This window comes from Mauremys reevesii, linkage group 21 (genome assembly GCF_016161935.1).
Source record: "Mauremys reevesii isolate NIE-2019 linkage group 21, ASM1616193v1, whole genome shotgun sequence".
NCBI lineage: Eukaryota > Metazoa > Chordata > Testudines > Geoemydidae > Mauremys > Mauremys reevesii.
In genome coordinates this window covers 2,466,201-2,488,809 of record NC_052643.1, presented here as the reverse complement: position 1 = coordinate 2,488,809, position 22,609 = coordinate 2,466,201, and the positions used below count along the sequence as shown (strand labels likewise).

At 47.8% G+C, this 22,609-nt stretch overlaps 1 protein-coding gene across 2 annotated transcripts in view; it reads right to left on the bottom strand.

The window, feature by feature from the left end:
* The window catches only part of LOC120387674 (kinesin-like protein KIF17), a 32,703-nt gene extending 10,373 nt beyond the window's left edge, over positions 1–22,330 (bottom strand). Inside the window, exons 1-6 of one of the 2 annotated variants that reach the window (XM_039508641.1) lie at positions 21,508–22,330; positions 17,536–17,682; positions 14,195–14,296; positions 8,747–8,936; positions 2,708–3,160; positions 1,853–2,040 (exon numbers count right to left, since the gene is read on the bottom strand). In XM_039508641.1, coding sequence (XP_039364575.1) covers positions 2,027–2,040; positions 2,708–3,160; positions 8,747–8,936; positions 14,195–14,296; positions 17,536–17,682; positions 21,508–21,738 — 1,137 coding nt within the window. In that variant the 5' untranslated portion in view covers positions 21,739–22,330 and the 3' untranslated portion in view covers positions 1,853–2,026. Of the gene's footprint in view, positions 1–1,852; positions 2,041–2,707; positions 3,161–8,746; positions 8,937–14,194; positions 14,297–17,535; positions 17,683–21,507 lie in introns of those variants that run through there. The other variant, XM_039508640.1, reaches the window with a different exon arrangement.
* Positions 22,331–22,609: the final 279 nt, after the last annotated feature.

Sequence of the window (22,609 nt, the reverse complement as noted above, 5' to 3'; positions counted from 1 at the left end):
TGGCCAGACTGGCAGTGGGAAGTAGTTTACCGCGTAGGACACTCTAAACCCTTCAACACAGAAAGACATTGTTCCTGGACACTGGATCACATTTCTGAGAGCAGTACAGGTCTGCAGTGATGTGAAAGGGTTATGGCAGTAAATGCAAGAGTGAGAGATGCTTGGAATACAGTGCTAATTGGAGTCTTCCTGTCCCTGGTTTTCATCTAGCTATTCACTCAGGGAGGGGGATCATTCTCACCCCGTGTAATAGTCCGAGGTTGGGGCCGTGCCCTCTCAGGGGCCGTCGGGAGCCAGGCCGCCTCACTACTCGGCCCCTATCAGTCTCCGGGTTCTGAAGGGTTTTGGGGTTCTGCCCCTCAAGCAGGGGGAACAGAAGGCACACAGTTCCTACAATGAGTCCCAGCCCTCAGTCAGGGCGGGACAGCAGACACTAGGTCTAGGCTCCGGTCCTGGCAGCCGGAGCTGAGCAGTTACCGAGGCCGTAAGCCCCAAGCCCTAGCTCAGGGCGGGGCAGCAAGAATCCAGGAGCTCAGGTCCCCTGCAAGCTGAGTAGTAACACAAAGTTAACAAGCTAAGCCCCGGCCCTTAATCAGGGCGGGGCACCAAACACAGCCGTTCTAGGCTCAGCTCCTTACAGCAGGAGCTGAGCAACAATAATAGCTCAGGGCTCAGGTCCTTGCATCAGGAGCGGAGCAATAACAGTTCAGGGCTCAGGTCCTTGCGTCAAGAGCTGAGCAATAACAGTTCAGGGCTCAGGTCCTTGCGTCAGGAGTTGAGCAATAACAGTTCAGGGCTCAGGTCCTTGCGTCAGGGACTGAGCAATAATAATAGTTCAGTAATCCCCAGCCCTAGGTCAGGGTGGGGCAACAAACAATAGTCCCAGGGGCTCAGGTCCTTGTCTCAGGAGCTGAGCCACAAGAGTCAGTAAGCCCCAGGGTGGGGCAATAAACTATAGTTCAAGGCTCAGGTCCTTGTAGCAGGAACTAAGCCACAATAGTCAGTAAGCCCCAGGGTGGGGCAATAAACTATAGTTCAAGGCTCAGGTCCTTGTAGCAGGAACTAAGCCACAATAGTCAGTAAGCCCCAGGGTGGGGCAATAAACTATAGTTCAAGGCTCAGGTCCTTGTAGCAGGAGCTAAGCAGCGGCATCAGTCTCAGGAGGCCCAGGCCCTCAGTCAGGGCGGGGCAACAAACAATAGCTCAAGGCTCAGGTCCTTGTAGCAGGAACTGAGCTGTGACAGCAGTTCAGGAAGCCCAGGTAAGTGCAGGCTTCTCTGCCTGAACGCTGGTAGGAGGGGGAGGCTGCCACCCGTGAGTGGGGTGGCAGGGGGGACACAGGCCCACCCACTCCACTGTGTCCCAGCCCGGGGCCCTAACAGCGGCGTGGATCCGCTGCAGTCAGTGGGGATCCTGGCCGCAACACACTGACATGGGCACGTCAGTGCCCTCAGCCGGACAGGGTTCGGCTACCCCCGGGCTGCATTCCATCTCCCCCTCCTCGGGTACCTGCTCGTCGCTGGGTTCGGCAGCGGGGTCCCATATCATGGGCTCCTCGGTGTGCTGAAAGCGGTCTAAGTCGGGCTGCTCCTCTGGACTCGGGTCACGGGAACGCTCGGGCAGCTCCTCGGGGTACCGGGCTCGGGGCAGGCTCGGCCAGTCCACCTCGGGGTACCTGGCTCGAGGGAGGCTTGGTCCGTCCGCGTCCGGGTACCTTGCTCGAGGGAGGCTTGGTCCGTCCGCGTCCGGGTACCTGGCTCTGGGCAGGCTCGGCCAGTCAGGAGCCTGAACAGGAGCGTCCGTCCTCTCCGGCCGCTGGGCTCTAACTGAGGGTTGAGGCCGGGCTTTTATACTTCCTGTCCCGCCCCTTGACTTCCGGGGGGCGGGAACAGGCGGCGGTGGCTCCGCCCACTGAGGTGGCTCCGCCCACTGAGGTGGCTGTTCTGGTTCCTCTCTCTGGGGCGGTCGGGAGCCAGGCCTCACTACACCCCCATTTTACAGATGGGGATATTGAGGCACACAAATATTATGCAACTTGCCCTAGACAGAGAATTAGCATCAGAGCTGAGAACAGAACCTAAGAGTCTTGATGTCTAGTCCTCTGCTCTAACGGCTGGAGAATGCTGCCTCTTCACCCAAGCCTAAAGCTACGGGATGCAAGCAAGATGTCTGGTTAAATGGAGCAGTGATCTTGTGAACTTGTGCTTCTCAAGCTTCATAGCCCCTATGCAGCTCCCTTCCCTTACTTATCCTCAGAGAGAAAAGGCAGGAGTACCACTTAATGTGGCCACCTAACATAACCTCAGGCCCAGGAGGGGAGGATCAACAGTAGGGAGGCAAAGCGGGCATGGACATTGCCTGCTCTCTTGAAGGTTGGTTCTGGCTGGGGCAGGGGAAGGAAGAAAGGCCATAGAGTCTTAGCCCCTACATGAAAGGCTGCTCCTATCCAGCAGTATGGAGGATGGGTCCTAGAGGCTGCTCCCCTCCCTAAAGTCTCCCCCCATCTGAAAACAGACTGCTCCCATCCTTACCCCTATCCCTCCCACCCAACTCAAAGGCCAAAGCTGCTGGTGTTGGGCTGAAGAGAGCCTTCCCCAATAGGCAGAAGGGAGGTTGGGGAGAAATGCCAATGTGCACTCTGTATATTTAAGGTGTAATTTTCTGGCCAATGATAAAGCAACTCTGGAGCAGTTCAAGGGCATCATACCTGACAAGTTATTTGTGTTCATCTGTTCAGCCAAAATGGCCTTCAGCTTCCTGATCTCCTCCTGATACTCCCTCAGCAGAGCATCTTTGGGATCCTCATTGATACGGGGCTTGTTCTTGATGTTCTTTGCCCGGTTGGCGTAGCGCAAAGTGCTGAGGCTCTCGTCGTAGTTGTTATCAGCAGGAGACAGGCAGGCCGCCATGAGGGTCTTGGTGTTTCCTCCAAGGGAGTCCTGCAGCAACCGGGTCAGCTTTGAGTCTCGATAGGGGATGTGTTTGCACCTGCCATCTACCAGGGCTGAGATGACATTGCCCAGAGCTGAGAGAGAGAGGTTAATTTTGGTGGCTTCTTTGAGACGCTCCCCTGTGGCTCCGGTTTTGGACTGCCTCTCGCTTCCAGCCAGATCCACCAGGTTGAGTTTTGCAGCTCTCAGGTGATCCTGCCCTCTCTCATCTGCAAGAAAACAATGTGGGATTGGGTTCTTTTAAGAAGAAGCAACTTCACCAGACAAGGACCAGGCCTCTTGCCCTTAGGCATTACATATCAATTTGGGCCCTAGACTTCATATGCACATAGGCCCCGATTCAGAAGAGCACATATACTCATGCATAACTTCTAACACAGGCTTGAGTCCCATTGAAATCATGTGCTTACCTATTTTGCTGAATCAGGGCCCTGGTTCCCAGAATACACAGCAAAACTTCTTGAACAGCTTTAGATTCTGATCCCGTGAGCACTCTCACTTCCCATAGGCTTCAATGGAAGATGAGGGTACACAGAATTTTGCAGAAGACACTCAGCACCGTGCAGGATTGAGACTCTTACCTTGTACAGGTTCTTTCATACAAACTATGTCCCCCAGGATGTTTCATGGAGTTAAATGATCAATGCCAGGCAGGGAGAGAGAAGTTAAAGGGGTGGAGATAAGGGAGAATGGAAATGAGAGTCAAGAGTCAATGGGGTAGGAAATCAGCATGGCTGGAAGAAACACATGGGCAGTACAAGCAGCAGAGGATGTGAATGGCCAGAGAGGAGGATCTGTTCAAGTGGACTACCGGGAAAGGCTTGGGGGAACCAAGAAGCCTGGAAGCAATATTTAGTTCAATTTCCAGCCTACAGCTTCTCTCTAGGCCTGAATCAAAGCTGCCTCAGTGTATGGTGATGCTCATAGGGCTGCCTGTGGTGCACAGACACAGGAAGTGCCCCTCACCAGGGAAACAAGCACTATCAAGACGTCACCATGTGGGTTCCTGGCATCCCAAGGGGGGCTGCAAACACTCTCCAAGGTTCAAGTTTCACTGCTTAGAAGCTGGTGAAATGACTCAGCAGGAGGAGAGACGTGCACTGTCAAAGTCTGCTCCTCCTCAACGGACAATGGAAAGTATAAGCAGAAAACAAGAAAACTCCCCAGATTGGGATTCAGCCCAGTCCCTTGAGCCTGACCTTCCTAAAAGGATTCTGCCCCCTTTGCCTCCTAAGGAACCAATTTACAGCTCTCCCCCTGAGTACCACTGCATGAGGAAGCCAAGAGCTAAGCTGAAGTTAACACCTTGTTTACCAGGGACCAGGAAGTGACCCTCCCCTCTGTAACATTTCCTTCCTACCTTTCACCCCACAATAATGCTAAGTGTAATGGGCTCAGGAAGGAATTCCTCCCCCCACACCCATGTATTCTGTATTTTTTTTTTGAAGGGGAGGGATCACCTTCCTCTAAAGCTTCAGCAGCAATGTCCATAGCTAGAGGTGGGATAGTGGACAGGGTGGGCCAGGACTCTGAGGTGACTGTGACGTTGCACTCCATATGATTTTATGAAAATATGCTAATGTGTGAATGAGTGTGAATAAATGTAGCAAATGCTCATTCAATGAACTAAGGAAAATAAAACAAAAGGGGGGTGATTCTCCAGTGAATAAAAAGTAGGCTAGGAAGTCAGACTTTGCAAACTCTACCTATGGTGGATAATGTAGCCCCTATTATCACAGTATCTCAGCACCTCATGATTTTTCATGGATTCATTCTCACCACCATGAAGCTGAGCAGGGCTAGTATCCAACTGTACAGATGGGGAACTGTGGTCCAGAGAGACTAAATGACCTGTCCTAGGCCACATAAGAAGTCTGTGATGGAGCAGACAACTGAATCCAGGTCTCCCATGTGCCAGGTTACCACCCTAAGTGCTGGATCATCCTTCATTTCAAACATCCCTTTCCCTGCTATTCCCAGCCATCACAAACCCAGGTTTAAGAGTAAAACTGGCCACAAGCTGCTAGAACAGCATGAGGCTGACAATGGAGTGCATCAAGGATTCGACAGGGTCAGCACTACTGTGATGGCCCCATCAATATCTGCAAAATCTAAACTTTCATTTCAAAAAATTAGTCTCTAGCCATTAAGGCTGTGAAGAAAACCTTCCAAATGTCAACAAAGCATAAACTGATGCACTCTGTGAAAGCTGAGTTCTCAGTTAGACAGACAGAAACAACAGCTCCAAGAAGTTAACTGCCTATTCATCACAGTGGAGTGTTGACACTGAACCCTAATGATTATGACATAAAGCACTGCTAGCTATTTCATCACTGATCATTCTGGCAGAAACATCTGGCAGCTCAGGGATTGTGGGTGAAACTGGGGAAAATAGGTGGAGTTTGAATATAGTGCCACCCCTTCTGACTGTCCTTTCTGAGCCCTGGGGCAAATGGACTCTCTGAAGAGTGGGGGTTTGTAAGTAGCAACTGGCAATTAAAATTTAAGTAGTTGTTTTGGCTCCTGCCAGTAATTGTACCCAAGGAGCTTGTTTGTTTCAATCAATACAACTACTGGGTTAGTTTCCCTGGTGTAACAAGTCCCCAGACTCTTGCTAAAATGCCTGCAAGCAGGTTGGAAAGCCAGGCTGTCACTGTCTAATTCTCTTCTAGTCCATCAACTAATTCTGGCAGCAGAAGCATGAGACAAGTCTAAAACTTCTTCCCTCCCACCAAATCAAGGGGGAAAGCACCCGTTCCTTTGAAGGCTCAGAGAGGACTAATGCAGTGTTTCTCAAACTGGGGTCGCCGCTTGTGTAGGGAAAGCCCCTGGAGGGCCGGGCCAGTTTGTTTACCTGTCACGTCCGCAGGTCCGGCCGATTGCGGCTCCCACTGGCCACGGTTTGCCGCTGCAGGCCAATGGGGGCTGCTGGAAGCGGCAGCCAGTAAGTCCCTCGGCCTGCGCCCCTTCCAGCAGCTCCCATTGGCCTGCAGCGGCGAACCGTGGCCAGTGGGAGCCGCAATCGGCCGGACCTGCGGACGGGACAGGTAAACAAACTGGCCCGGCCCTCCAGGGGCTTTTCCTACACAAGCGACCCCACTTTGAGAAACACTGGACTAATGGGAAGGGACCTGTGTATTTCATAAATCTGCAGCCACAGAATCTACTATTTGCTGCATATTTTCACTCTGGAATCTAAACGTGCATTAAAAAGTCTTTGTAGATCTCATGGTTGTGAAGGGAATCTTAAAAATATGAACTATAAGTAAGTGATGCTGTGTTTCTTCCCAAGACTGCAGACAGCTTGATCTTCCCCATTCATCTTAATGGGGGTCCAATCTGAAACCTAAAGATGACAGTTTAAATATCAACTTTGTTAACTATTTGACTGACGGTCATTTAAGTAGAAACATCCAGCTAATGTGCTTATTCCACAATCCCAAATTTGCTCCTACACCTCCCCAATTGCCCCAAACTCAGACTGTCCAATATACAGCTGCCAAAATATCGTATTTCACCCTCCTCTCTCCTCCATCTTCTACTATGCTGCTCTGGATCGCCAATAACAAATCTTGAGGCATAAAAACTGAAAACATGAGCAAAGTGTAAAACAAATGTAATTTAATTTCAAAATAAATAGCAGAGGCCAGTATACTGTTTGGATTATGACTGTCGTGTTAAAGCCAGTAAAAACGTCCAATCTCAAATGTAAATGAAACGGATGCAGAATTTCCAGTCTGCTGCACTACAGCACTGCAAAATCCAGAGACACTGAAACAGAATTTAGGCCCAGCTTGCCATGGAATGCACGGGGCTTCCCTAATAAGTTAATTAAATGACAAGCCATTCTCACCCTGTTAGTTTGGGCTGCAAAAACAGAGGTACCACTTTTTGAAAGCCTCTAAACAAGACAAATAATTCCAACTTAGACTGCAACCCAAGCCCTGTCTGGAACACGAGAGGAGAGTAAGCATTTACTTTTGATTCTTAGGCTAACGTCAGGATTTGAGGGTCCCATATTATAGAAGTTGGTGAAGCAGGATCTGGTTCAGCAAATCAAGGCACGGTTAACACCCACGTGATCAGCTAATTGGGTTATTCTGAGGGTCACTCCTCATTCCCCCATTTTCAGTAAATGTTTGGTGAGTAAATTCTCTATACATGGAAATGAGGGACTATCAGCAGCATCTGCCATTACAGTTGGAAGACATTGTGCAAATTTCCCATGAATGGAGAACAGATGAAGGAAATAAAACCAGACTATTAGCACTCAGCAGAGGCCAAGGACTGAATGGAGCATAGGAGACTGAACTCCTCTCTCACTCCTAAAGGTGGCCCTTCAGGTGTGTCAGGTTGAGACACACTGGCATGGTGATATCTAGGGGCAACTTGCCCTGTTTCTAGCCATACTTTATTGAGTAAAGAAAGTCCAGTGGCTAGAAGCCGAAGTCAGGAAAATCCAAACCAGAAATAAAATGCACATTTTTTGGACAGTGAAAGTAATTCGCCACTGGATTAGACTACCTAGGGATTCTCTTTCCCTGGGATCTTTTAACTGAGATTAGGTATCTGTCTAAAAGATATGCTGTAGTTCAATCAAAAGTTCGTAGGTTCAGTGCAGGAAGAACTGGGTGAAGTTCTCTGGCCAGTGTTAAGCAGGAGGTCAGACTAGTTAGAGGTGTGCATGCGTACTGCAGTGGAGCACTCATAAGGACAAAACATCTCGAAGAACTCAAGTTACAGGAAGGTAAGTAACCTTTCCTTCTCCATGTCCAGTGAAGGCAGGACAAGAAGTAATTAGATTAATCTGCAGTAAAGGAGATTAGATTAGATATTAGGAAAAACTTTCTAACTATAAGGATAGTTAAGTACTGGAACAGGCTTCCAAGGCAGATTGTGGAATCTCCATCATGGGAGCTTTTTAAGAACAGGTTGGACAAACACCTGTCAGGGACAGTCTAGGTTTTTTTGGTCTTGCCTCAGGACAGGGGGCTGGACTTGATGACCTCTCCAGGTCCTGTCCAACTCTACATTTCTATGATTCTGACTCTATGAGAATAATGGCCCCTTCCAGCTTTACAATCTATGAATTCCAAGTCCAATTCAGGCACCGGGGCTGTCAGTCCAGCAGCTCTCAACAGCATCAAATAAGGATTTTAGAAGAAAAACAGAGGGAAATATGCTCCCAAACAATGTGTAGGACACTTGTCCCCCTCCCTCCACAGGTGAGCAAGGGAAAAAACATTTAAAAAATACTCAGTCACTTTGCATTGTAGTGAATGTTGGTGCCAAGGCACAGCTCTCATTCTAGACCTAAAATCATTCAAGACTAGAACTGGGAAAATTTTCAGCAAATAATACAGTCACTGAAAAATGCATTTTTCAAGGGCTCTGAAACCGTTTGCAAATGTTGGTCAAATTTAACAAATTGTTTTGGCCAAAAAAACCAGACAACAACATTTTTGAAAAGGTCAAAATACCTTAGAAAAAATCAAAACAAAACATTTTGAAAATGTCCATTTGAACAGACATTCAAAACATTTAATTTGGACCCACATGGAATGTTTTCAGTTTTTGTTTTGGTGAAAAAAACTCAAAAAACCCATTCAGTTTCATTTAGAAACAAACCGATTTTTTCCCCACAGATACTGTGGTTCAGCAATAAAACAGAAAAATCAACGATTTGCTCAGCTGTATTCAAGCACCAGTTTTTATTCTGGGATTATCCACCAGATTGCACAGGCTGGTTCTATGCTCAGTCTCCCAAAGGCCTGACCCAGGAATCTGGCACCTACCTACAACATAGATCTCCATGTTGATGGTGAAGATGGAGTGGGAGCGGGAAGAATCCTTGTTCATCAGGGTGTAGCCCACTGCTCGGTTTCTCCAACCCGTCTCCATGATGCGCTCGCACTGGGCCACGCTGTGCACGGTGTGCAGGGAGAGTCCTTTCACATACACCCCCTTCTCTGGGTGCTCCTTCAGCTGCAAGCAGGAAGAGCACAACACAATGATCGGAACGGTCCCTTCTGGCCTTAAAATCTATGGATCCATGAACACAGGTTACAGTAGGAACACTAGACTCTGAAACTCCACAGACCACTCTGGAAACTTTCCAGGAGCCCGAGGACTGCACACGCTTTGCATATGAAAAGAGGAAAAAGCAGTTATGTGCATAATGGGACACTACAGCAAAAATCTCACTGCCAGCTACAGAACAGCACTCTGAAGCAACTCCTGAGGGGTGCTGTGCACCTGCTGAGCACCCACATCTCCCACCAACTTGGAGGATGCACCATGCTCAGTAGGTGCTCAATAATTAGGCTTTGCCCCACCCCATTACACAGCTGTAATGTAGCAGGCAGCTGTATTTGGCTGTAACCAGGAAACAGACTATATGCAACAGGAACTAAAGTCAAGAGTTTGTTGCTTAGCTCAGGCATCTCCAGTGTCACATGGTGCCCTGCTCCCCTACTCTGAGCTGCCCCATAGCTGCGTCTTCAACTTCAAACATTAAGAAGATATGTCAAGGTTTTCATCTGCCACAGCAAATGGCTCGTGTCTCTGGTTATAGGGAGTTGACTACATCAAGAGTTTGAGGGCTTGTCTTCACTACCGTGCTGCAGCGGTGCTGATGTAGCACATCTGGTAAAGATGCATTACGTTGACAGGAAAGTACTTTCCCATCAACGAAATTACTCCACCACAATGAGAGGCAGAAGCTATGTTGTTGGGAGAGTGTCTCATGGTGACATAGCGAAGCGTACACACAGCTTTAAGTCAATGTAACTTATGTTGCTCGGGGGGGGGGGTTCACACCCCTAAACAACATAGCTTACATCGACTTAAGTGGTATGTTGTCATAAACATACAGCTAAGGGTAGCATAAAATCCCTCCATTACCTGTAAGGGGTTAAGAAGCTCAAATAACCTGGTTGGCACCTGACCAAAAGGACCAATAAGGAAAGAAGATACTTTCAAATCTGCGGGGGAGGTTTTGTTTGGGTTCTCTTTGTATTTCTCTCTCGGACAGAGAAGGACCAGGGAAGGAAAAAAAAATCTCCTAAAACCTTACCTGAAATAAGCATCTAAGATTACAAAAATTGTAAGTAATAGCAAGGAAATGCATTAGATTATCTTTTGTTTTGGCTTGTGACTTTTCCCTATTCTAAGAGGGAGGTTTATTCCTGCTTTTTGTAACTTTGAAGTTGAGCCTAGAAGGGAATCCTCTGTGTTTTAAATCTTATTACCTTGTAAAATTACCTTCTATCCTGATTTTACAGAGGTGCTTCTTTTACTTTTTTCTTTATTATAAAGTTCTTCTTTTAAGAACTTGATTGGTTTTTAGTGTCCTAAAAACCCAAGGGTCTGGACTGTGCTCACCTGGTTAACCTATTGGTTGGTATATTATTGTCAAGCCTCCCCCGGAAAGGGGGTGAAGGGGCTTGGGGGGATATTTTGGGGAGATAGGAACTCCAAGTGATCCTTTTCCTGAATCTTTGTCTAACTCACTTGGTGGTGGCAGCAATACCGTCCAAGGACAAGGAAGGGATTTGTGTCTTGGGGAAGTTTTTAAACCTAAGCTGCTAGAAATAAGCGTAAGGGGGTCTTTCATGTGGGTCCCCACATCTGTACCCCAAAGTTCAGAGTAGGGAGGGAACCCCGACATATGTAGACAAACCCTGAGACACAATAGTGAGGGATACTGATATTAGGTGTTTTACTGATCCCCTCTACACCACATGGGCATCTACACGGCATTGATTAAACTCTCAAAATCCTGCCCATCATGCTCAGGACAAGTATAAAATCTGGGTGTCAGTTTTTCTTTGGTGACTCCAAAGTCCTGTTCTGGAGAGAGATATCCCCAATACATTAAATCTCTAATAGAATCCTCCCAGCAACTAAAATTCCCGCAGAGGGAACTTTTCATAAAAGATGTTACTAAAGTATATGTTTTTTCTTTTATAGCCTTGCGTGATCCATCAAATCCATCACAGGAAAAAGTGATCAGAATAGCCCACTAGGATCACAAACACCACTTAGGCTCCATTCTCATTGGGGCTTTTAAATGTATTTGAAATCATTTGCAAACAGTTATGGCCATCATCATTTGAGCTGACAACTAGGACCCTATCTGCACCACAAAATAACTGAGTCGGGGGACCAAGCTACAACATGGTTATCCTGATGTGATTTCAGATATGTGACAGATGTTAGTCACCTTGCTTAATGCACTGCTGGAAAGCACTCTGACACTACTGTGATAAATGCACCATAAGAACCTATCTAGAATAGAACAGAATCAGGTTATGAGAGAGTTAAAAACTGTAGTGTAGGTAGGACCTTAGCCATGTTCCCTAACCAAGCTAAAGCCTTGGGCTGCCTGGGTAACCGAGTTACAGGATCAGGGTTAGGTCAATCTATACCAGGGGTAGGCAACCTATGGCACGTGTGCTGAAGACGGCACGCAAGCTGATTTTCAGTGGCACTCACACTGTCTGGGTCCTGGCTACCGGTCCAGGGGGCTTTGCATTTTAATTTAATTTTAAGTGAAGTTTCTTAAACATTTTTAAAACCTTATTCACTGTACATACAACAATAGTTTAGTTATATATATTATAGACTTATAGAAAGAGACCTTCCAAAAACGTTACAATGTATTACCGGCACGCGAAACCTTAAATTAGAGAGAATAAATGAAGACTCGGCGCAGCACTTCCAAAAGGTTGCTGACCCCTGATCTATACTATAGCTTTTAACTGTGATATATCAGGTGACTGGGATGGCTAAAGTTAGGAGTGCTGTGGAAGCTTAGTCCCTGGCGAAGTCCTCACCAATGCCCATCTCTGATCGGCTGAAGGAATGGCACTGGCTTGCATGGGAGGAAGCTGTACTTAGCCTACTAGGGGGGAATAAGGACATTCCACTCACTTGACACTGCACTTCAACTGAGTGTGATGTCTTCCAAGCAGAGCTCAGTGAGGCCTGTTCTCTGCAGGGCTTTATTTCATGGCAAGTGACTGTGAGTCCCTGGGGTGCAGGGGTGGCCAGGAGTCACTGACATTAAAAGGAAACAAATACAATTAATAATACTAATGGGATCTCAGAGGAGAAACATGTAGGGCTGCAGGGGGCAGAGATCTACCTAGGCTTTGGGTCTTCACAGGACACTGACTCACTTAATTATTCTGTAGAAGCAGCTACAGCCAGAAGCTGTCACCAGCGTGTGTTACCGTGGAAACAGTTCTGCCCAAGCACTGCCCTGCCTGTGCCAACAGCAGTCATCATGGAAACCAATGTCATTATTGATGTGGAACAAAAAGGAGGAATGTGCAGGAGGCTCTTTCTAAAATAGTGAACTCAATTTCTCCCTACACTCTCTCTGGAGAGAGAAATGGGGACCCACCAGGGATTTCACCCCTATAGGGCCAGGCACATGCTAAAGTTCTGTCACAGTTTCAACATTTCTGTGCAGCAGATGGTGCTAGTACCTTGGTTTTCCTTATACTGACAATATTGCTGGCATGTAAATTAGAAGAGAAGACATGCAGCTCCCCACAAGAATGCATGGGAAGGGCAGAGATTTGCAAAGCTACTGTAAAACAACAATCAAAAGAATTAATTGTATTAATTTTACTGTACTACATCTTTGAAACTTCCTGCCTTTCCCATGCATTCCAATGGGGAGTTGTACCTCTGCAGTATCCTGTCAATAAAGGATCAGTGATTTTTAAAGATAAGAAGATCATCCACAGTCACATTAGATAAGATTAAAAATGGATAAGGGACAGAAACCCTCCTGCTTCAGTGCATAAATCAGATACTAACTTATGGGCATCAGGAAGAAACTTCCCCTATGTGCAGGCTATTCTATAATGGTCCACTGGGGACCTCTTGCACTTTCCTCTGAAGCATCTGGAACTGGACACTGTAAGATAGGACTTGCCACATTGGACAAGATCAATGGTCCATCCAGTTAGGTGTCCTGTATTCCTAACTAGACATAACCTAATGTTCTTCCAGGCCCCTACAAATCCCTTCTCTGGCTCCCTCTCCTTCTAAGTTGAGCAATTCAGCCTCACTTTAAGGGTTTGCACAATCCCTCTCATTCTTACATCTCTGTTTTCACTACATCTTTCCCCTTCCCTATGATCTTGTGTATCCTCTCTCCTGACCCCTTCTTTCCATGTGTCCACTTTCAGCATCCTAACTCCTTTCATGCCTCCCTGTAAAGTTGAAGCAGATTCCCACCTCCTAGCCCAAAGTTAGGACCTTGGGTCCAGTCCTGCAGCCCTTATGCATACTGGCTAATTGATAGACCTCAACAAGCTCTTCTAAATGGGGACTCATCACGCAATTGGAGCCTTTCTAGTGGGGCTCCACACAGGGATCTGTTCTTGGTCCAATGCTACTCAATATCTTTATCAATGAACTGGAAGAAAATGTCACTGCTGGTAAAGTTTGCACACAAAAATTGGTGGAGTGACAAATGATGATAAGGTCAGTTCTACAGAGCTATTTTTTAACCCCAGGACCAGGAGTTGCCACTCCACCATGGCTCTGGTCAAGTCCAGTGGCTACTGGCCAGGGCTCCACCTAAAGCGTCCCCTTTAAAAAAGGACAATGCATGCATGCATGCACACACCCCTTCCAGGGCCTGGGCTCAGATCCCATGAGAGAGAGAGAGAGAGAGAGAGTGTGTGTGTGGTTTTGTAATTATTTTTGTATTGCATTTTAAATTGATGCCAAAGGTGGCAGGAACCAGTCACAGGCATTCTTTTGTACGTGTTCAGTTAAATTCAAATACCTACGTAAAATAACAGAAGTAAGTTTGGTCTTGTGAGTTGCATATTCTAATAGCCACCATCAAGAATAAAGAACTTTGAAATCAATTGCGGAGAGCAGCTGAGTCTAACCTTTTGTCAGGGTAAAAACACATTGATGATAACTTTCAACATTGATTTGAAGCACACTCTACTTTCATGTACAAGAGTGTATTCAAACTGGGTCTCACACAATAAAGGAAAGTATGAGATTTGGGGGAATGGGACCAGACTGTAGATAAAACTCACTAAACATAGTAAGAACAGTTTTTGTCACATCCCAAATGCTTCATGTTTCAGTTTCTGCAAAAAGTTTCTGCTGGGTTCTCCCGCATTTCTATTAGGCATGCCTGATAGCAGTCAGAGCAAATTAAAGCATATCCTCATTTAGCCATAATTACTTTATGATCTCCTCACCTCCAACTTTTGCTTGGTGTCGGCTCCTAGCAAATCTCTTATGTCTTCATTGTAGATCTCCAGGTAAGAGACTCTCACCAAGAATTTGGTGTTTTCGGCACACTGTACAAAAACAAGAGATGGGATTTTAGGGGAAGTTTTTCAAAAGTGCTTAAGGGAGTTAGATACCTAAACTCCAATTGACTGTCAATGACAGTTGGGTGCCTAACCCCCCTTGGCTTTTTTGAAAATACTTAGTCTGCAGATTAACTATTTAGTTCACATTATATGGGACCTTTCAGATTGTAAACTCCTGCCATACAATACATAGACACTGAGAAGTGTAGACCTAGCCCTGGTCTACACTAGGCGTTTAAATCGGTTTTAGGAGCTTAAAACCGATTTAACGCCAAAACCGTCCACACTAGGAGGCACCTTATATCGATTTTAATGGCTCTTTAAACCGGTTTCTGTACTCCTCCCTAACGAGAGGAGTAACGCCAGTATCGGTATTAACATATCGGATTAGGGTTAGTGTGGACGCTGATCGACGGTATTGGCCTCCGGGAGCTATCCCACAGTGCACCACTGACCGCTCTGGACCGCAATCTGAACTCGGATGCAGTGGTCAGGTAAACAGGAAAAGCCCCGCGAACTTTTGAATATTTCCTGTTTGCCCAGCGTGGAGCTCCGATCAGCACGGGTGGCGATGCAGTCCGAAATCAAACTAAAAAAAGAGCTCCTGCATGGACCATGCGGATGTGATCGCTGTAAGGGCAGGCAAATCCGTTCTATCAGCGCTCCGTTACAGAAGATGAAATTCAGAATCCTTTTTTAAAAATCTCCAGACAGACGCCATAGCAGGGACTCAGCGCACTGCAGCGTGACAAGTGTAACGGAAAGCCAAAGAATCAAATGGACGCTCATGGACTGGAGGACTGAAGCTATCCCACAGTTCCTGCAGCCTCTGAAAATTATTTGCATTCTTGGCTGAGCTCCAAATGCTTCTAGGGTCAAACACAGTGCCCGCGGGTCAGGGCATAGCTTGGCAATCTACTCACCCACCCCCCACCCACCCCCAGAAGCGAAAGGTAAAACAATCCTCTGACTCTTTTACATGTCACCCTATCTTTACTGAATGCTGCAGAGAGACGCGATAGTGCAGCAGTCAACACCAACATCCTTGCTCCCCCCCCCGCCATGGGCGGCTGATGGTACAATATGATGGAAATCCATCCTCATCATCAGCATCAGCTGATCATGCAAAAAGCTGGAAATCCATCCTCATGATCAGCTTCAGCTGATGGGACAAAAGGACTGGTAACCGTCCTCGTCATCAGCCTATTAGCCCTAATTTTTTCTGGTGGATGGATGGTGCAATATGGTAACCATCCTCATCATAGCAACAGGGGGCTGAGCTCCATCAGCCCCCACCCTTCATGTGTAAAGAAAAGATTCAGTTGCCCCTGGACTAGCAGTGGGATGCTGGGCTTCTCTCCTACACACTGCTTAATGTCCTGTCTGGACTATCATAGCAGCTGGAGGCTGCCTTCCACTCATTTCTCACTAACAAGTCAGTGTGTCTTATTCCTGCATTCTTTATTAATTCATCACACAAGTGGGGGGACAATGCTACGGTAGCCAAGAAAGGCTGGGGGAAGAACGGAATCAACAGGTGGGGTTGTTACAGGAGCACCCCCTGTGAATAGCATACAGATAATTTCTGCGGGCTCTGACACAGAGCAGGTGGTTCTCTAGCACACTTGCCTATATTAGGCAGCACAGATTCTATTTTTAGATACCAAAAAGGAGGGATTGACTCAGGGAGTCATTCCCAATTTTTGCTTTTGCGCCCCTGGCTGATCGGCCAGGGGCACTTATGACAGCAGCCAATGGTACAAAACGATGGAAGGTGCAATATGGCTAGCAACCACTCTTGGCTTTTGCACCCCTGGCTGATTGACCAGGGGCACTAGCAGCAAATGGTACAAAAGGACTGGTAGCCATGATCATCCTCAGTTCCAATTTATGGAAGGGTTTGGATGGTGCAATATGGCTAGTAACCATCTCTGCTGTCATGCAAAAGCAAAAGCATGCTTCTGTGTAGCGCTGCTGAATCGCCTCTGTGAGCGGCATCTAGTACACATACGGTGAGAGTCACAAACGGCAAAACAAGCTCCATGGTTGCCATGCTATGGCATCTGCCAGGGCAATCCAGGGAAAAAAGGCGTCTGCCGTTGCTTTCCCAGACGAAGGAGTGACTGACGACATTTACCCAGAACCACCAGCGACAATGATTTTTGCCCCATCAGGCACTGGGATCTCAACCCGGAAGTTCCAAGGGGCGGGGGAGGCTGCGGGAACTATGGGATAGCTAGGGAATAGCTACCCACAGTGCAACGCTCCAGAAATCGACGCTAGCCTCGGACCATGGACGCACACCACCGATTTAATGTGTTTAGTGTGGCCGCGCGCACTCGATTTTATAAAATCTGTTTTACAAAACCGGTTTATGCAAATTCGGAATAGTCCCGTAGTGTAGACGTACCCTAAGTGTGAGGGGCTCGTTTACACTGGTAAATACACAGCATCGAGAACATTCAGCTTGGAGTAAAAGTATCTTGTCCTTTTCTAGCACCCTTCAGCAGAGGGCTTCATAGCACTTTATAAACATTAATGACTTAAGCCTCACAACTTCCTAAGATTTAGGCATTATCCTGGTTTTACTGATATGGAAACTGAGGCCGAGAGAGAAACACCAATTTGCCAGAAGTCACACAGTAAATGTGGTAGAGCTATAAACAGCACCTGAGTCCCAAATCTCAAGGACACTGTTGGACTCTACATATGCCCATTACTGAATCATACACACTCAGCCAACCAAAACTGCATTCAGTGCTCATGTACTCATCATGTGAAGTTCTTGGCAAGTTGACAGGAGGTCTCCTGCTACCCTACTGATAATTTGGGGGTGGGAAGAATGTGGCTAAAGCATTGAGGAGGAACTCAAGAGATCAGAGTTCTATCCTGGCTCAGTGACAGCCTTCCTGTGTGATCTTGGGGAAGTCATGTGCCCGCTCTGTGCCTCAGTTTCCCCATCTGTAAAATGGGGGATAATACTTCCTTACCTTGCCATAGGGTTGTGTGGATAAATTCATTAATGTTTGTGGGGCTCAGATACTATGGCAGTGAATACTGTAGAAAAACCTATTAATAAATAGCTTATAACATATAGACCCAGATCCTCAAAGATATTTAGGCACATAACTCCTATTGAAATCAATGAGAATTAGGTACCTAAATAGCTTTGAGGATCTGGACTACAGTCCCTGCTACAGCAGCCATTTCATGTCACTACATACCTGTACGCTTTCAAAAACGTGTTCAAATGCTCTGGGAATTATGCCTTTCTGTGTGGGAGGGTCCATAATGCCCTGCATGGTAAATGACTTCCCACTGCCAGTCTGGCCATAGGCAAAAATGGTGCCATTGTAGCCCTCAGTAACACCCTGGAAAATTCAAGAAAAAAATAAAGATAATAGCCATTATCTTCGTCTTTCACATGTTTTGAATCAAGCTACTAAGATTCTATTCTATCACCTAACAGTGCTTTTATAGGGAAGGCGAGAAACTGCTGGGTGAGCAAAGAAATTGCAATGTCATCTGTAGGTGGATGGAACACAAGCACCTGAGCTGGAATTTTGAATTTCTTCTGGAAAGTCCCATGGGATCTTTATCTCTACAAACCAAGGACTTGGTTTTACATCTCATCCAAAACCCAGAAAAATAAACCTGAAGCGGAAGAAAAGTAGGTGCAAAAGACAAGCTTCCTAGCTCAGGCCATAGACTAAGAGAATAAAATAAAATATATTTCACTGCTGTATAAATGCACTGGTTTCTCTCACACCCCAGGGGCTGACAGAACAGAGGTGGTCAAAACAGGAAGGGCCCATTGATTATAGTATAGAAAATTAGGATACTTTTGCTGCAGATCAGAAGATACTCTGAGGACCGGAGAAACAAATGGAACTCCAGCTGATTGTGGCTAAAAGGGAAGTCTTCATCCTAGAATAATGATAAGAATGTTATTTCTCATCTACTCACTCAAATTCATCCTTTGCAAAGCTGGCTAAAGGAGGGAGTGACCCAGGGCCGGCTCCAGGCACCAACCGAGCAAGCTTGTGCTTGGGGCGGCAGATTCCAAGGGGCGGCTTCCCTCCAATCCTTTTTTTTTGCTTCACTGCTTCGGCCGCCCCCACAGGTTTTTTTCTTTTTTCTTTTTGTAGGGGGTGGCAGTGCGGAGGAGGGGAGCGCCCTGCTGGGAGCGGTGCCAGGTCTGTAGCAAGCCCAGCAGGGCAGCCTGCGTCCTTCCCTGAGTGGCACAGAGCCCTCCTGGCAGGCGGCGTGGTGAGGGCCCTGCTGAAGAAAGCCCTGGCTGTCCCCCTGCTCTCTCTCTCTCCTTCCTGCTAGCCGGGGTGCGCACTCTGCTGCCCAGGGCATGTCTGCAGGGCTTGGAGTCCCCCTGCACCCACGCTCTGGCCGCCCCGCAGGTTTTTTTTTTTTCTTTTCCCCTTTGCCGCTCCGCAGGGTTTTTTTTTTTTCCTTTTGTTCGCCGCTCCAGCAGGCCTGCCAGGTTTTTTGTTTTTTTTGTTTTGCCTGGGGCAGCAAAAAAACCAGAGCTGGCCCTGGAGTGACCTTTCCTTCCTTCCTTCCTTCCCATCTCAGCAAGACATGAAACAGATATAACTTTACGAATCACCACTGGGTGACGGATTTACTGATTTTTAAAAAAACTGAATGCAAGATTCCCCAGATGCAATGGCAATAATAACTAAACAGAGATTTTGAAAAAAATGAACCACATGCCAATTCACCAGAGACTGAAACATGGTTAGGGAGAGAGGCTGCGAAGAGCTGTAAATGAGGAAAAGGGCAAAGCCCTGGTGAATTGCTCAGCCCCCTGCTGTGAAGCCCTCCCAAACCCCTGCTGATTGAGGTCATCCCCTCCTTTGCCAGCTTCAGAGATGCCTTTGAGTGAGCAGGGGAGAAATACTATGCTAATGTTCTTCAGTTTACCGTAGTGCAGGGATTGGCAACCTTTGGCCTGAAGCCGGCCAGGGGGCATGCTGGTTTGTTTACCTGCTGCATCCGCAGGTTAGGCCGATCGCAACTCCCACTGGCTGTGGTTCGCTGTCCCAGGGCCGCAGTGGGGGTCCAGGTATGGGGCTTCCTGCCACCCCACGCTTCTGTGGGGGACCAGGGTTGGGGCACTGGAGCTTCTCCTGCCCTGCCCACCTAGCACTTCTGCTGGAGGGCAGGTTGGGTGGGGTGGCTTGCCCTGGTGCCCAGCAGCTTCTGCTGGGGATGGGTGGTGGGGTGTGTGTGTGGGGGGGGACTTCCCCCACCCTGTTCTGCTGCCATGAAGAAGGGTCAGGGTGCGGGGGCTTCCCCAGCCCTGCCCGCTTGGCAGCTGGGCCTCTGGGCTTCCACCGGTGGCAGCGGATTTTCCGGGGGTCCCCCAGTTGGCTGGAACTCCTGGGCACAGGCCCCACTGGCCCAGTGGCTAATCCCCACTGGCTGCCAGTATTAAAACATCCTTGGAATTTCTAAATATTATAGATGACAATTTCCTAACTCAAAAAGTGTTGCAATCAACACAGGAGGACTCTGTATCAAACCTCATCTTGACAGATAAAGAGGGACTGATCACAGAACTAAAAACTAATGGTTGCTTAGGTACAAGTGACCGTGAATTGGTCACATTTATAATGTGCAAACAGAATAAAGTCCAAACCAGTAATATGTATACTTTGTGTTTTAAAAGGGCCACATTCACAAAGCTGCAAACAATTATCTGCCAAATCAGCTGGGAGGAAAAATTTAATTAGAAAAATATGATCGATCATATTTTGGAATTGTTTAAGAACACTTTATTAGATGCCCCAAAAGCCACAATTAAGGAAGAAGATCGTACTGATTAAAAAACTGACTTGGTTTAGAGGGGAAGTGAAAGCAGCTATAAAAAATGAAAAAAATAATACATAATAAATTAAAGAAGGGGGAAGTTGATAGTAATATATATAAACCAGAAGTTAAGAAAAGGGACACACAGAGAAATCTATGGCAAGTATATTTAAGCAAAGTTAGAATGAGTTTTTTGAGTATATTAGAAGCATAAAAGAATCTTGACCATGGTATTCGTTCATTGCTAAATTCAAATGGTAGAATTATCAATAATAATGTAGAAATTACCAATAAATATTTCTGTTCAGTACTTGGGAAAAAACAGATGATGTAGTCTCATCATATGATGATTATTACACTCTTTCCATTCCACTACTAGATCTCTCAGGAGGATGTTGAACAGCAGCTACTAAAGAGACATTTTAAGATCAGCGGGTCCAGATAGCCCTTTTGGCTGCAAGTTGTCAGAAGAGTGCAAAGGACCTCTAATGTTGACTTTATTTTTAGAAGTTTATGTTTACACAGTTCTGTATTTGCTTTTTTTTTTTTTTTTTTTTTGTCTCTGCTGCTGCCTGATTGCATACTTCTCGTTCCAAATGAGGTGTGGGGTTCACCGGTCAGTTCGTAACTCTGAGGTTCTACTGTAGATGCAAGGAGCTCAATCTATTTAGTGTAACAAAGAGAAGGTTAAGGGGTGATTGGTTATAGTTTGTAATGACCTACATAGGGAACAAATATTTATAATTGGCTGTTCAGTCTAGCAGAGAAAGATATAATACAACCCAATGACTGGAAGTCGAAGTTAGACAAATTCAGATTGGAAATAAGATGTACATTTTTCACAATGAGAGTAAATAACCATCAAACAATTTACAAGGGTCGCTGACAATTTTCAAATCAAGATTGATTTTTTTTCTAAAAAATCTGCTATAGGAATTATTTTGGGGAAGTTTCATGGCTTTTGTTATATAGAAGGTCAGACTAGATGATCCCAATGGTCCTTTCTGGCTTTCAAATCTATGAATCAAGGAGACAGTGCAGCATGAGGTCACATTCAGTGGGTTTTCTTCAGAACCATAAAGATTAAAACTTTGTAGGATTTTTTAATGAAAGTTTAAACTGTGCCAGGGCTGGCTCTAGGCACCAGCAAACCAAGCACGTGCTTGGGTCAGCACAATTTCAGGGATGGCATTCCGGACCCTTTTTTTTTTTTGCTTTGGCAATTGCTTGGGGTGGCAAAAAACCTAGGGCCGGCCCTTAACTCTGCAGTAATTGATGGAAAGGCCTTGCCGGCCATTGCCAATCTCCCAAGCCACCCATTCTCCATGGAGACTCTCTGTGGCTCATAGATCACTTTTGGCCTCACTCACCTCTACCAGCGGGTAGGCAATTTCATTGTAGATCTGTTCAGTGTTGTGGCTCTCATAGTACGCCCCGTCGAAGGTGAACTGCTTCGGGGGCTCGTCAGTGGCCCCCGGGTTCTGGATAAAGCACTGGCCCCGGGGGCTGTCCATGCTGATCACGGCCTGGCAGCTGAGGGCCTTCTCTCGCTCGTTCATGGGCCGGCAGCGCACTATGACCTTCACCGCCTCCGAGGCCATGTCCGAAATCACCGGACAACCTTGCCGTCTGCAGAGGCGCTTCCAACGGCGCGGGACGGCTGGAGCGAGCCCGGCTCAGGGGGCACGATCCCAGCTCGCCCCAGTGGGGAGGCAGTGTCAGTAGGGCAGGGGCAGCTGTATACGGCGCTGGAGAGAGCCCGGCTCAGGGGGCACGATCCCAGCTCGCCCCAGTGGGGAGGCAGTGTCAGAAGGGCAGGGGCAGCTGTATACGGCGCTGGAGAGAGCCCGGCTCAGGGGGCACGATCCCAGCTCGCCCCAGTGGGGAGGCCGTGTCAGTAGAGCAGGGGCAGCTGTGTATGGCGCTGGAGAGAGCCCGGCTCAGGGGGCACGATCCCAGCTCGCCCCAGTGGGGAGGCAGTGTCAGAAGGGCAGGGGCAGCTGTATACGGCGCTGGAGAGAGCCCGGCTCAGGGGGCACGATCCCAGCTCGCCCCAGTGGGGAGGCAGTGTCAGAAGGGCAGGGGCAGCTGTGTATGGCGCTGGAGAGAGCCTGGCATGGGGAGAAAGCCTCGCTCAGGGCAGTGGGGCGGCAGTGGCAGGAGTGTGGGAAGGGCATTGGCGAGCTGGGGCGAGCCTGGCCGGGGGGGGGGGGGCTCACACCCGTGGGCGGCAGGGGCGGCGGGAGGCAGAGGCGGGAGCGGGCGAGCCTGGCTCCCCGCCCCAGCCCGGCTCGAGGGGCGCCAAGCAGCGGGCGCGCAGGGAGCAGGGAGCAGCTCGCCACGGAGCCTGCCCGGGCCCCGCCCGCTAGGGGGCGCCAGGCGCTGTGCCCGGGCTGGGGGGCTGGGATGCAGCCCGCCCGATGGCCCCAGGGTCGGGTGGGGGGAGGGGGGAACCGGGCGGAGTCGATCTGG